General features: G+C 33.2%; 7 protein-coding genes across 7 annotated transcripts; 4 read left to right on the forward strand and 3 right to left on the reverse strand.

Annotated features, from left to right (window-relative positions):
- Nucleotides 1–15: 15 nt before the first annotated feature.
- GO595_010694 (AGC family protein kinase) lies at nucleotides 16–654 on the reverse strand (the record flags this gene model as incomplete). The annotated part of the gene is made up of 1 exon (XM_067913401.1): nucleotides 16–654. The coding sequence occupies one exon, from the start codon at nucleotides 652–654 to the stop codon at nucleotides 16–18; it is 639 nt and encodes a 212-aa protein (XP_067769432.1).
- A 683-nt stretch (nucleotides 655–1,337) lies between these two features.
- On the reverse strand, nucleotides 1,338–2,627 carry GO595_010695 (Variant SH3 domain containing protein; the record flags this gene model as incomplete). The annotated part of the gene is made up of 1 exon (XM_067913403.1): nucleotides 1,338–2,627. The coding sequence occupies one exon, from the start codon at nucleotides 2,625–2,627 to the stop codon at nucleotides 1,338–1,340; it is 1,290 nt and encodes a 429-aa protein (XP_067769433.1).
- A 649-nt stretch (nucleotides 2,628–3,276) lies between these two features.
- Nucleotides 3,277–4,104, forward strand: GO595_010696 (longevity assurance protein; the record flags this gene model as incomplete). Its single annotated transcript, XM_067913404.1, has 1 exon — nucleotides 3,277–4,104. One exon carries the CDS (start codon nucleotides 3,277–3,279, stop codon nucleotides 4,102–4,104), a length of 828 nt encoding a protein of 275 aa, XP_067769434.1.
- A 294-nt stretch (nucleotides 4,105–4,398) lies between these two features.
- On the forward strand, nucleotides 4,399–5,427 carry GO595_010697 (uncharacterized protein; the record flags this gene model as incomplete). The annotated part of the gene is made up of 1 exon (XM_067913405.1): nucleotides 4,399–5,427. One exon carries the CDS (start codon nucleotides 4,399–4,401, stop codon nucleotides 5,425–5,427), a length of 1,029 nt encoding a protein of 342 aa, XP_067769435.1.
- Nucleotides 5,428–5,851: 424 nt separating this feature from the next.
- Nucleotides 5,852–6,772, forward strand: GO595_010698 (inosine-uridine preferring nucleoside hydrolase-like; the record flags this gene model as incomplete). The annotated part of the gene is made up of 1 exon (XM_067913406.1): nucleotides 5,852–6,772. The coding sequence occupies one exon, from the start codon at nucleotides 5,852–5,854 to the stop codon at nucleotides 6,770–6,772; it is 921 nt and encodes a 306-aa protein (XP_067769436.1).
- An 871-nt stretch (nucleotides 6,773–7,643) lies between these two features.
- GO595_010699 (ribosomal protein) lies at nucleotides 7,644–8,906 on the forward strand (the record flags this gene model as incomplete). Its single annotated transcript, XM_067913407.1, has 1 exon — nucleotides 7,644–8,906. The coding sequence occupies one exon, from the start codon at nucleotides 7,644–7,646 to the stop codon at nucleotides 8,904–8,906; it is 1,263 nt and encodes a 420-aa protein (XP_067769437.1).
- A 554-nt stretch (nucleotides 8,907–9,460) lies between these two features.
- Nucleotides 9,461–10,684, reverse strand: GO595_010700 (Nucleoside transporter family protein; the record flags this gene model as incomplete). The annotated part of the gene is made up of 1 exon (XM_067913408.1): nucleotides 9,461–10,684. The coding sequence occupies one exon, from the start codon at nucleotides 10,682–10,684 to the stop codon at nucleotides 9,461–9,463; it is 1,224 nt and encodes a 407-aa protein (XP_067769438.1).
- Nucleotides 10,685–14,415: the final 3,731 nt, after the last annotated feature.

Genomic DNA, 14,415 nt, shown 5'->3' on the forward strand with positions numbered 1-14,415 from the left:
TTTTATTCAAACAATTTATATTCCTATAAAATCATCATACTCTTCTTCCTCTCCAACAAAGAACAAAGGTTTTGTCTTTGAGTAAAGAGATTCATTTTCATTTTGTATCCATTCAGCTCCAAGAACATTTTCAAAGAATGGATGCTCTGTTATCTCTAAAGCAGATATGCGCTTCTTTGAATCGACCTCAAGTATCTTCTGGATTAGATTCTTCATGTCTGGATATTGTTCAAATATTTTTTCGACGTTGCCATGAATCAAGAATAAAAATATGAAACCATAACTTAAGACATCTGGTGAGTATGAAATTGGATCATTATCATATAATTTAATCGAATTTTCAAAATTATTAATTTGTGGTTTTGGATCTTCACTTTCTATGTCATTTATAACAATATTGGATGGTTGGATATTTCTTAAGAGGATATTGCTGCTATGTAATGTTGAAAGAGCAACTGCAATTCGATACATAATAATTGAAATAAGGTGAATTGAAAGATTAGGAAACTTTTGTAAATCAAACAATGTTTCGCTGAATGTGTAGGGCATAACAAGAACTCTATAAATTTCATAATCAAATTGTTCTAAAATAGGTGTTATGTATGGATGCTGGATTTCTGCTTGCAATTGGCTCTCAGCGTAGGCCCTTCCCATGTTTTCTTTTGTCATAGGAATAAATTTGAGTAAATATTTTTTTTGAGATTTTGTTGCAATGTACATGTACTTGCAAGAAATATCAGTGCTCCAACAGAGACACACAAGCCCATATCCATTTATATCATAATTAAGTTGGCTGAACATTTAAACACAATGATTTCCCATGGTGACGTTATTAGCCAACAGAGATTTTTGCTGGATTTGTTTATTAAAAAAGTGGCATTTATGATTTTTTGCATTTCTTTTGTTGCTTTCAACTTGTTAAGCAAGATACATTGATGATTTTTCCAGGAAAATAATATCTTTAACGAATAATCTTATATATCTAAATTTTCAAATTTTGCCTTCATCTAAAACCAAATTTATCTATTGAAATTCAAAAAAAAGTGAAACAGCAAACACTACCTGATCTTAGCATTGTTTATTCAATAAATTATCCTATATCATAACAAAATTTTTCATAATAAATTAAATTTTATACATATTTCATCATGAGATAACATTATCATCATTTTGGTTAATAATACAATTAGCTCATTGGTTTTCCTATTTAATATATTAAATCGCTAAGAATGCGCCTGCAAAAGACTTCATGAATCATCACAGGATATTCAAAAGTTTCATCGTTTTTCACACAAAAAGTAGGAAGAATTATCGTTCATTTAGAAACTTTAAACAATTTAATCGTCTTGATTTTCGAACACCAAAATCGATGTATCTATCATTCCCTTATTTCCGAATAAGTCCTGGCACAAGCATTGCTCCTGTCCCTTCTCTAACACAATCACCAACATTCCCGGAACTGTAATCAAATCGTTTTCAGTCTTACTCAAAGTCGTATTTAATGTTATCGCAGTTGGCATATCAATAGCCTCAACAGCCTCAGATGGTACGTAGCCGAGTTTTTTGTTGTTTTCTAGTGAAGCTAAGCACCATGTGTTGACTGGGTTTTCATACAACGATATGTACTGACCTTTCTTAAAAGATAACTCGTTTGGGTTTTCGCCATGGAAATTACATTTGGCTTTAACTACAAACATTGGCGTTGGAAGGTTATATGGAATTCGTAAAAATCGTGGAGCTGGAAATGTGTCATCTGCAACTTTAATGGGCTTAAATAAGCTCATGGGCGTGGTGCGCCTGGTGATGCCTGTGATGGTTAAGTAATTGATGAACTCTGCTTTGAAGTCGCCAGCGTTGGAGAACGTTATCAGTTGATTGGTGGTGTTAACGGTCGCGTTGGAGAACTCGCGAAGTGTTTTACGGAGCCAAATAACTCTACGCTTCTCATCCTCGTAAATGTTCTTGAGAACGTTGTGCGAAACATTAAGAAGTTCACGATGTTCATCATTAAAGGTTTGGGTAAGTGTGAGTGTATTGGTAATGCAACTTTGATATTGAAGAGTGCTTCGTTTAAGATCTTCGAAAAGTTGGCGTTCGATTTTGGGATTTGGTGAAAATTTTAATGAATTGTATTTTTGAAATGCTTTGGTGACTTGTTTGTATAAAGAATCGCATTGTTGTTTGGATTGAAGCATACGTTGAAGTGCTTGATTTCGTACATTAAGTTGAGTGAAATAAAGATCAATTTGCGTTTCAATATTTTTAGTGAATGTGTTAAGATAATTTGTCAACTCTGGAAGAAGCCAATCTGTTACATATTTATGATTTTCATTAATTTCTTTTTGAATGGATTCAACGAAATTGATTGAAAAACAAATGTCATTGAAAATTGAACCTGGAATACCTGGTGCTAAAGGACCAGATGACTTAGACATAATATGCACGAATTGGTCAAGTGTGATTGGACCTTGTTTTTTCATGGATTTATTGTAACTAGCTGTGATTTTATTTAGAAATTGGATAATAGCTGTGAGTCTTTGTATAGAAACCTGGCTTCTATCTCTTGCAAGTCTGATTTGTTCAAGTGATTGGTTATACTGATCTTCTACGTTTTCAAGTCCAATCATCCAAATGTTAACTTTTTGACTTTGTAAAAGAATTGAAATGTATTTAAACCTCTTTACACTTCTGAGAAATGACAGTCATTACACTTAACGGTCACCATGTCTTGACTTGTCACTTTTGTATCATTTTGGATTTCATTTTGTGACTGTTTCTTGTCGACTCATTAATATTTTTTGAAAAATTCTATTGTTATCTTAATGTCCATGGTTAATATAAGCCGTTTGCATTAAACTCTGTTTGGTGAATCAAAATATTAATTGAAATGTAAACAATTTATCTTTTGTGGAATTTTGGATAATTTTTTTGTTTCCTTTTCATACTATGGTTATATGACACTATTTATTATTGCTTATTACATGAATCACACCATCCACGGTGAATTTTTGAGTTTTTATGTGAGATATGAGCCGATAAAATCGTATACAATTTTGGTTTATATTCAATAGTTTTCCGCCAACATTGTGTAAAATGCACGTTTAAACTCCTATCCGTTTATTAGGTGCTTTTTTGGCATTCATCGGGCAACGTGTATTAGGCATTGAAAAGGTTCGATTTTGAAAGAACGGCATTCAAATTTTGTCACCGGATCACACAAAAATAATTACTCAGGTTTGGGTAACATCACATCATCCCATCACATCATAAAAGTTTATGTACATTACAGATTTCTTAGCTCAAGAAACAACAATGGGCCAATCAGATATTAAATACATTCTGGTTGCTGCTGTATGTTATGGGATATATAGGGTCTTTATGAACAAATTTGTCATGACTCCATTATCAAAATTCGTTCCAGAAAAGAGCAGATTCAAGTTTATACACCGTGGATTCGATTGCATTCACTATGTTTTGTGTGGAATGATTGGTATCCTTGCTTTCCTTCAAAGACCATACGCTCACTGTGCATTTTATTTTGCTGATTGCAGAGAATATAACGTATGTACTGGAGAATTTGTTTGCAGCATATTCCAGAAAATCTACTTCTATATCTTCATTTCATATTATATAAGTGATATATTCTGGATCCGTACAACAAAAGATATACCAATTATGTGCATTCATCATACAGTTACATTGTCAATGATGTTAATTTGTATCATTACAGCTCGTCCTGCCGCTGGTATTTCAATCATGGTTCTTCACGATATTGTTGATATTTTCTTATACATTGGAAAAATTGCAACATATCTTGGAATCAAGAAAATAAGCGACTCGTCATTGTTTGTTTTTGCAGTAACATTCTTCTATCTCAGATTATTCAATCTTGCAACAATCATTTATACTGTCATCACAGATAAATCAGAACAACCTCATCACAAGACATTGTATACTGTAGGAAGGGGATTACTCTGTCTCTTATACTGTTGTCATCTTGTTTGGGGATCACAAATTGTAAAGGCAATCCAAAGAATTTTAAAGGGAGACAGAATACATGACACTCGCTCCGATGATGGAGTTAAAGCGATTAAAACACAATAAATAAAACTTTCGTTTGTAATCTCATATTAAATTATTTTTTCAATGTCTTCCAAAAATATTCATATTTTTATGAATTAGTGAAGTAAAAATAACGTTCTCTTCGAACGTTTAGTTTCTGATTACATTCCACATAATTAACAAATGATTTCCTTAATTGTATCAGCTTTAACTCACATATCCTCATTTTTTCAGCAAGGATTGAAAAGGTATCCAAAAGAAGGAGAATATTTTATTTATTCAGCTAAAAATCCAGAGATAAGTTTTTTACCAGATCAAACTCCATATCCTTCTCCTATGCATACACCTTTCCCTTCACCAACGCCTGATGAATCTCCAAAACAAACACCAACAATTTCTCGATCTCCAACTATTCCACCGCAAACACAAAGGCCACAGACTCCATTCTCAACACCAACGCAGAAACCACAAACACCACCTCCATCACCAGTGTATACACAAACTCCAACCACACCACCTCAAACATCAATACCAACATCTCCAAAACCACATACGATCACACCACAGACCTCAACTCCCACCACACCACCTCAAACGCCAACGCCAATATCTACACAAACCCACACTATTCCACCCCAAACTTCAACTTCCACCACACCAACTCCAACATCCACACAAACCCACACAGTTCTGCCACAGACCTCAACTCCAACACAGATTTCACAAACTTCAACAAAGGTATCGCAAACGCCGACTCCAACCAAAACTCCAACTCCTACGCAGCAAGCACCACATCCATCGCCAACGCGCGCTGAGCCTTCCATCCCACCTATTCAAGACCCATCAAAAGCAGTAGGCGATTATCAGCGTAATCTTAACACACTTCAACGTTTCGGCGAAAATCGCAAAGGCATTGTTGGCGATCTCTTCGACATTGTTCACAAGCTTCGCACGACGGCCGACATAATTCTTCCACTTAAGGTCTCTACTAAAGGTCGATTTGGACTTCGCGAGGTCAAAAGCGTTGACGGGAGATGGTGCGTTCCGACACGTTCTGGCTCTGCTGAGTTCGTCATCACATTAAATACTTATACGAATGCATTTTTCAAAGAGATTTCATTTGTTTCTGTTCCAAATGAATCAAATGCAATACGGAAATTTAACATTCAGTTTTTGTACAGCGGAAAACATTATACCGTTGGATTTGATAAAGCGCTACAGAAAAACGTGTTCGAAAAACAAAGATTTGAGTCAGAGGAATACGTAAGATTTAGTCAAATGATTATTCACGTGTCTGAGAATTATGGAAATGAAACGGAAACATGTTTGTACCCATTCGAAGTATATGGTTATGTCCCTGAATAAAGAAACTTTTGTGAACGAATTATTTATTTTATTGTAAAATGAAAACAAATATATGAAATTTATAGAAAAATTTGATATTATTGAAGAAAATATTATGTAGAAAGAATTTACTAAATCTACTGCAAATGAAAGTTTCTAATGTACCAATTATTGGATAGTGTTGAATATATATTATTATTTTTATATATGCAAATTATGTAATTATTTTCACAAATTGCTGAATACAATGTTAATTAAATTTATTCAATAAAAATACAAATTTGACTCAAAAATAAAAACGTATAACTTCAATTTAGATTGAAGCACAAAATTCAAATAAGCATATGTTGAAAATATTTGGATATAGAGACACCAAGACAAGGAATTTTCTTGTTCATACGTTTAGTGTATTCAAATTTTTTTATGAGGAGATTCAATTCACTTCATGAAGAAAGTCTGGATTGATACAGATTGTGGTGTTGATGATTCACTTGCAATTATTTTAGCACTTAATTGCCCTAATGTAGAGGTTTTAGGAATTTCATGCATTGGTGGAAATACTTCTGTTGATAATGTAACAAATAATGTTTTACGTACACTTGCTGTATATGGCAAACAAGACATTCCTGTTTATAGAGGATGCGAACAAGGTTTGATTGCTGATCCAATTCATATTCCTGAAATTCATGGAAATGATGGACTTGGCGATGTTGATTTTGCATCATATGGAATTAAGCTCACAGCCAAAGTACAACCAACCAATGCAATTTTTGCTATTATTGATACATTTCTCCACAATGATGATATTACATTAATCACAATTGGCCCATTAACAAACATTGCTATTGCAATTCATGTTGAACCAAAAATCATTGACAATATTAAGAATGTTTTTATTATGGGCGGTGCTGAAGATATGAAAGGGAACACCACCAAATATGCAGAATTCAACTTCAAATGCGATCCAGAAGCAGCTCACATGGTCTTAAAATCAATACCAAACTTTAAAATCACGTTAATTACATGGACACTTAGTTGTAAGAACATTATCAAAGGTAATTTGCTTCATGAATTCTTTGGCCAAGGATGTACAATAATGGAAAGGTGGATTCGCGACATATGGCAAGTCGCTATTAAGCACGATTCTCACAGCGCAATCATTGCTGACCCTTTGACAGCTTTTGTCGCGTGTTACGGCGAAAAGGCAATTGTGGACACCGTTAAAATGAAATTCGAAATTCCGTTGTTCGGTGAAAAGATTGCAGCAACAGTTGGCAAGGAAGATCCATGCGGAGTAACTGTTGTAAAGGCAATCGATTTTGAGTTCCTTAAAGAAGTCTTTAGGAGGATCTTGAAAGATCATTAAAACTTTACAAATGATTTTTATTCTTTATTATAGAAATATATGAACTAACTCATTTTGCACTTGTTTTACATATTCGGTGATAGAATAACAATTTTTTTATCTTATTAATTGAAAAACTTTTATCTCTTTTCAACAAAAAAAATCAAATTTGTTTAATTTAGAGATGCATTGGAAAAAAAGTTCTATTTTGTGGTCTATAAACAAACAGATACATTGAATTCTCACCAAAACAATGGACTGCTTAATTTGAATTAATCCATTGATATTAATTCTGAATAATACGAAATCCGTTTTTCATAATAATAATGTTTCTAATCTTCAAAAGAATCACAATGAATCAAAATTTTTTATCTACTAATGCTTAAAAGATGATCAAAAATTTTGGTAAAAAAGTGTACAATTTTTTGTGAAAATATTATGTAAACTTAAAATATCCAAAAATATTTTTATTAAAACTATTTTGTCTATAGCTGGATTATTTGAATATATGGTTGTTTAGTTTAAAAGTTGAATTTAAAAGTATTTTTCAGGTAATTTGTTAAATTTTTTTTCGTGATTTTTCAATAATTCTAATAAGTAAATATACGCATATATGCAGCCATATTTAAAATATGAGGAAAATAAAATATACATATTCGCTGCACAAATCCACCAAAAGTATGAAGAGAACGTTTATCATATTTAATAACTTTACTTAATTTAATTTTTTCAATTAGTATTGAAAATTATATAATTTTGTTACATAATTCATATCAAAAAGTGGACGAATTTTCACTATCTCATTTCGAACACACTTCGTGAAAATGACAACCAAACACAGACATAGAATAATTGACAGTCTTGGTCGGACTTGTTACGGCCTTTTGCAACAATGTCTTCCAGAAAGACAGTCAATGTATACAACATCAAAGGCGAAAAGAGTTCAACAGCAGCTCTTCCAAAGGTTTTCGACACACCAGTTCGTGCTGATCTCGTTGCCTCTGTTTACAAGGATCTTGCTAAGAACTTAATGCAACCACACGGTACTTCACCAAAGGCCGGTATCCGCCCATCTGCTGCATCATGGGGTACAGGTCGTGCCAAGGCTCGTGTTCCACGTGTTAATGGATCAGGTTCAAACCGTAATGGTCAAGCTGCATATGCTAACTTTGCACGTGGCGGTCATCGTTTCGGCCCACCAAAGCTTACATACAGATGGTTCCATGCTGTTCCAATCAAGCAACGTCGTTATGCTATTGCATCCGCAATTGCAGCTTCCCAAGTTCAAGCTCTTGTTGAAGCACGTGGTCACGAAATCAAGGAATTAAACGAAATCCCAGTTGTTGTCACAGACGAAATCGAAAAATTACAAAAGACAAAGGATGCCGTTGCTTTCCTTAAGGCAATCAAGGCTTATGCTGATGTTAAGCGTGTTATCGATGGCAAATACCACCGTTCATCAAAGGGATCAATGCGTCGTTCATCAACCAAGACAAAGCGCGGCCCACTCGTTGTCTACAACAAGGACGAAGGAGTTGTTAAGGCCTTCCGTAACATCCCAGGCGTCGAAATCCAAAGCGTTCATCGTCTTTCCATCTATCAACTTGCACCAGCTGGTAAAATGGGTCGTCTCGTCATCTGGACAGAATCCGCTTTCAAGGCACTCGACGAAATCTATGAAAACAAGAAAGGTTTCACACTTCCACATTCAATTGTTACCAATGCTGATGTTGAACGTATCATCTATAGCGATGAAGTTCAAGCAGTCATCAAACCAGCCCAAGTCAACGTTGCTCTTCCAAAGGTACGTTGCCCATGCCGCCTTGGTATTGCATGCGATGAATGGAAGAAGGCATTAGACGAAATCGCAGCCCTCCGCGCAGCAGAAGAAGCCAAGAACAACACACCAGAAGCAATCAAGGCACTCTTCGACGAAGTTGTTGCTGCACAACCAGAACCACCTGAAAATCTCAGCATCGCAGTCGACGTCAAGCCAGGCTACTTCGACGCATTACACCAAAAGGAGGATGACCTTCTCGAGGCACAACTCGAAGCTGATAAGCCAGTCGAAGAAAAGAAGGAGGAAGAACCAGCCGATGCTGCTCCAGCTGCAGGAGCCCCAGCTGCAAAGGCTGCACCAGCACCAAAGAAGTAAGAGAGTAAATTACTCATTTTTATTTAGTTTTAATTTCAAGTGAAATTTTTGTCAATATTCAGATTAATTCTTCACAGGAAAATGCAAACGATTATGAGCAAACGATAAACAGTTAAATTTTAACGGTCTCTTAAAGCTATGGTTTTGAAATAAAAAATAAAAATGAATATGATGTTTTTTTAATGCTAAATATATCTAATCAATAGTTTAGCATATAATACAAAAATTGCATAACCGTTGGCTAGGCAATTTTTGAAATTGAATTTTGAAATGCATTGTGCAACATAAGAGAATATAAATGCAGATAAGAACACCACCAATTTGTATGAATGTAGAAATTATCAATTTTGCTTTTATATTCATAAAATGGATATTCCACACTGATAATTGTTATGAAACGGTTTGTTGTATTTTCCTTCGCCTCCTGCAATGCTGCACTAAATGTTCTTAAAAATGTGTTAACTCAAAGTGATATAGTGAACTTCAATCAGTGCATAAAAGGTTTTGTCCAAAATTATTCTGAAAAATATCAATTTTACTCATGGACCACTTACTTATGCTGGTGTATAGAAACTTTTTGGCGTTGGTATTCCGAATGACACAATCGTAGCCATTAGTATACCAGCATTAACAGCGAAGGACATCAACAAACCGGCGAATCTCTTTTCATCATTTGTCAACAACGAATGATTTGAACCATGAATCAAAACTACAGTACCGAAGTAACCATTTGAAGTCGCGAATGGAATCATCCAAAGGAACGTCCAATAAGGTTCGCCCAAATTTATTACGCCTTGCAAACTTAGCATAAATATTGGATAGCTTAGCAACCTAAACAGGATTGGTATCCATGCCCACTTTTGGCTTGGCCATAAGAACTTTGCGGGGAGATATCTTCCAACCCAATCAAATACGCAAAATATCGATGTGACAATAACTGGGGTCCATGTCTTGATGTCTTTAGTCTGTGAGACATATCCTGGGAATAAGGACAACGTGATCATATAGTTGCAGAATTCACTAAGCCAAAGTGGCCAAATGATTTTAATCGTATTAAGGGTACTCTTTGAAAAAAGTGGTGTAGCTTCTTCTTTGGATGGTTGCGCCATTTTAGCTGCTATAAGTGGATCTTGAAGCTTTTTGATGAGATAGATAAGGGTACCAATAATTATAGCATCTGCAAGGAAAAAGTAAATTGCTGATGAGATGGTTTCGAGTGACTCCTTATTAAAGGCTGCTTTTGTAACAATACGAAGAACAGCAGCAATGACACCACAACATCCATTACCAGATGAAATATATCCGGTAGATTGTGGTGAAACTTGGGTGGCAATGGAATATGAACTAGAGAAAATACATGCAGAGAAAATACCAACAAAGCTAGAAAGAATCATTGTCATCCAATAAACAGCAGAATCACTCATTTTGATGAGAATAGCAAGTGGCATTCCAACTAAAAGTAAAGAAAGAGCAGTTAATGCAATAATGAGAACAAGTTTGAAGTTCTTTGGTTTTATGATACAAAGTGCTAATGAAGTAAGAGAACACGGAATATTATAAAAACGATTGAGAACTGCGCCAATATTATTGTTATTCGTTAGTCTAATATATATATCAATAGCATTAATAATAATGTTGAATGCAAGAAGACTTGCATTTCCTAATAAAAAGAATAATGCTGGGTGTGTTTGAGTGTTTTCTTCAGGTCCTTCACTAGCCAGAAGATTATCTTCAATATGATCACTTAATAGTGGGTTCGAAGAAATCTCAGATGCCATTTAGATACGACGAAAAACGTTTATATCGACTTCTGCCTTCATTGAATTTTGAACGGAAATTGTTCATCGTTTTATTGAGGTTATGTGTTCATTTTTGTTTATAAGAAAATGTACGTTAAGATTCAATGAGTTTTATAAGGTTTATATTGTCGGTTATTTTTTAAATATTATTAAAGAAGAAACCAGATAATTTTTAGATCGTATTTAATTATCATGTTTTACATATGATTGGAATATGCTTTTAGTTATTAATCAATTTTTTATTAATTTTCTTTTACTGTTTCCATTTTCTGTATTTGGCAAATATCGCCGATACGTGTAAAAAATAAATTACAGAAAAAATGAAAACGAAATTTTTTTGCTGACAGAAATTAAAACCGCTACGATAGATTTCATCAATTGATTTGAAAGTAATTTTCGGTTAAAGTTTCAACTTTTACTAGTAATTTATTGCAAAAGTGTCGCTTAAGTTCAAAGCACAAAGAAAAAGTGAACAACTAAAAGCTAATGTCCAACACATCATCCTACTCATACTCTTCAGATGATGAATGTGTTGGGTATCAACAAAAAAGTGGACGATATTTTGGTGGTTCTATGATTCCTCGAACGTCTGGTATAGAACGTACATATAATTCATTAGGCTCAGATCAATCCGAAGAAGATAATTATGAGTCATTTCCACTTTCGGATTGCCTTTCAAATAACAGCCCAATTTATCTCGATTTTTTATCTCGACAAAAAGGCGGGCCAACACAATTATATCTTCCCCCTGAGATATTTGAAGAAGATCTCGAGATACCTGAAGTCATCAGTAGTACAATCGAAAAGGCAATTGTCCATTTACTTGATCTTCCAGTTCTTGTTGGTGAACGGAAAAAAAAATTATCTCATTTCATACATAGTTGGTGTGACATTTCATCCATTACAAGTGTTGAAGCTAAACGCGTTATAACGGAATTTTTTACACAACAATATGCAAATCTTGAAACAAAATCCTGGTCAATCAAGCCAGAAATCTCATGGGCGAAGTCATACAACGGGCGAATCTTTCGTAAAAACACACAAATTCTCAGTCACTCAGCAAGTATTCGAATATTCCATTATATCGGATTAGGATTTCCTCCACCAAAAGACGGCAAAATATGGCTCAACGACACGTCATACTCCAAGCAATCGTGGACGAACTTACAAGATCTTATATTAACGCCACCATGTTTACTCATTTTTGATTGCGATAAATCATCAGTTCTCAAACCATATCTTCAAGACACGTCAATCCATAGTATAGACATCTGTATGAATCCTAGTAATTCCATTTTTTCGACACCGTTTGCCCTATTTTCATGTTCTCAAAATGAGCAATTACATATTCCTTCTAATTTGCCGCAAAACTTTTTCACGTGCATATTACTTACGCCCGAACGTTCATATTGTTCGATTATGAATTTTCATTCCACTTCGTCGTCATTATTTGAAACGTTGTTAGATATATTTACCGAGACAATTGCATTAGATTCATTAACCACCGAAATCTTTTATAAGTTATTTCGATCTAATTCACTTGTAGCAGTGATCTGGCGACGATTTTTACTTGCGCAACGCTTAATGAAAACGTTTGGATTACATGTCCAATCAATACCAGACTTACCAGATATGAGTGACCATCATTTATGGCAACAATTTGATTATTCGTTAAAGTTTTCGATTAGTTCCAATCCGATAATTCATTTAACGAAATTATATCAAAATTATTTCGAATGTGTACTTTATCCGCCACGATATGTCTGTGCTTTTATTAGCGAATTATTAACGACAGATATGAAGTTAGAAATCTTAGGGAAAATCGCCGAATTTATGAAACAATCTCCTTCAAATTGTCGGATAATGGGCGAGTTTTTGAACTTTAAAGTTATTGGCGATTTTAATTCTTATCGAGGTCAAACTAAAAGTATGCGCGATTGGTGTATAGTCATTAGTGGGTTATTATTAGTTGCGCCATCGATCACATCATTAATTAATTCGACTGTTTCATTCCAAGATTTATTGAAAATAGCAATTGATGATAATTATGATGAACAATGTCGTTATTTATTAATGTCTATATTTGTTTGTACTAAGTTAACAATGCAAAACATAAATTATTTCATAACTACAAATCAAATAATTGAGAAATTATTAAAGAAATTATTTAAATCATCGGAAATAATACGTGAATGGTATATATTATTAATATATTCGACAATGTCTCGTTATAAAATAGAACCTGATTTAACTGGTAAATATAATTTACATGCATATTCAATGTTGTTATTATATGATAATAATAGATTTACTAGAACTATAACAGTAATCATCTTAACTCAAATAATGTCAAATGGTTGGCCTGACTTTAATGAGAATTTAATGTTATGCGCTTTAAAGGCTGCAATTGATGGATCAAGTTTTGTTCGCTTTGCATTTTTATGTTGTGTTTCACGATATTTTAAAATTAATGGAATCAAATTTATAGATAATAATGAAGAAGAAGAAGAATTCGAAGATATTAATTATATATTAAGAAAAGATCCAATTGATTTCGTTAATAATTGTCATAAGCCGAAACTTAAACATTTACTTTTATTAATGGAAAAAGATCCGAATTCGAAAGTAAAAGAAATCGCTCAACAAATATTAATTGATCCGAATAATATTAATGATGAAGTTAATCATACACAATTTGCATTACATGTATATAAATATGCACATTCATCTTTGTTTTGTCAATCAAAGATTCATACAAAAATGAAACAAAGATATATTAATGTATTAATCGAAAACTCGAATTTGGATTTATTCGAAAATATAAATTTAACAAGTTCAAAGATTTCTTCAGTAAGTTTTGACCTTCAACATAATAATGTATGTATTAGTGATGACAAAGGTAATTTGTTTTGGGGAAATAACAAATGGAAAATTAATAATGGAATTACGAATGTAATACATTTACCAAATTTAATTGTATTAGCTGCATGTAATGATGGTAATATATATTTATATCAAAATAATGGTAAAAATTTAATTGAATCTTTTCGACCTTCAATTTCTTTACCAAATAATAATAACAAAACTTTAATTTGTGCAATTCCGAATACTTATATTACATTTATCAGTCAAGGATTTAATGAAATTTATGTTTGGGATATTGAAGCATTATTAATGATCGATTATATTAAAATTAATTCTGATTCAATTCCAATTTCTTTATATTATTTCGACGGATTCATTTTCGTTGTACTTAATAATGGTATAATATTAAAAATCGATGTAAAAAGTTATAAAATTATCGATGAATCTGATTTCTTAATCAATAAAAATATAATTCGAATTGGTGAACATAAAAATAAATTATATACAGTGTTAAATTCTGGTGATATATATGTTTGGGATGATTTTAAGAACCCAATGAAATTAAATAAATCGATAATAGGTAACGCTGATGACGTATTATTACATCCAATTTTGGACGTGGCATTGAAATCAGTTGGAAACAAAGTGTATTTGGTGGAACTAAATAATAATAAAGAAAACGAAATGAAATATGATAATCATACCTGTACCTGCTTTACTTTTGACGGAAATAGATGTTTGGCAGCACTTGGTTATGATGATGGAAACGTTGCAGTGTGGAGTATACCTTCTTTTGTGTAAATAAATTTATTTTAAATTTTTGATTTTTTGATGTGTTTCGTTTT

The sequence above is a fragment of the Histomonas meleagridis genome, assembly GCF_020186115.1.
Source record: "Histomonas meleagridis strain 2922-C6/04-10x chromosome Unknown scaffold_61, whole genome shotgun sequence".
NCBI classification, from domain to species: Eukaryota; Parabasalia; order Tritrichomonadida; family Dientamoebidae; genus Histomonas; species Histomonas meleagridis.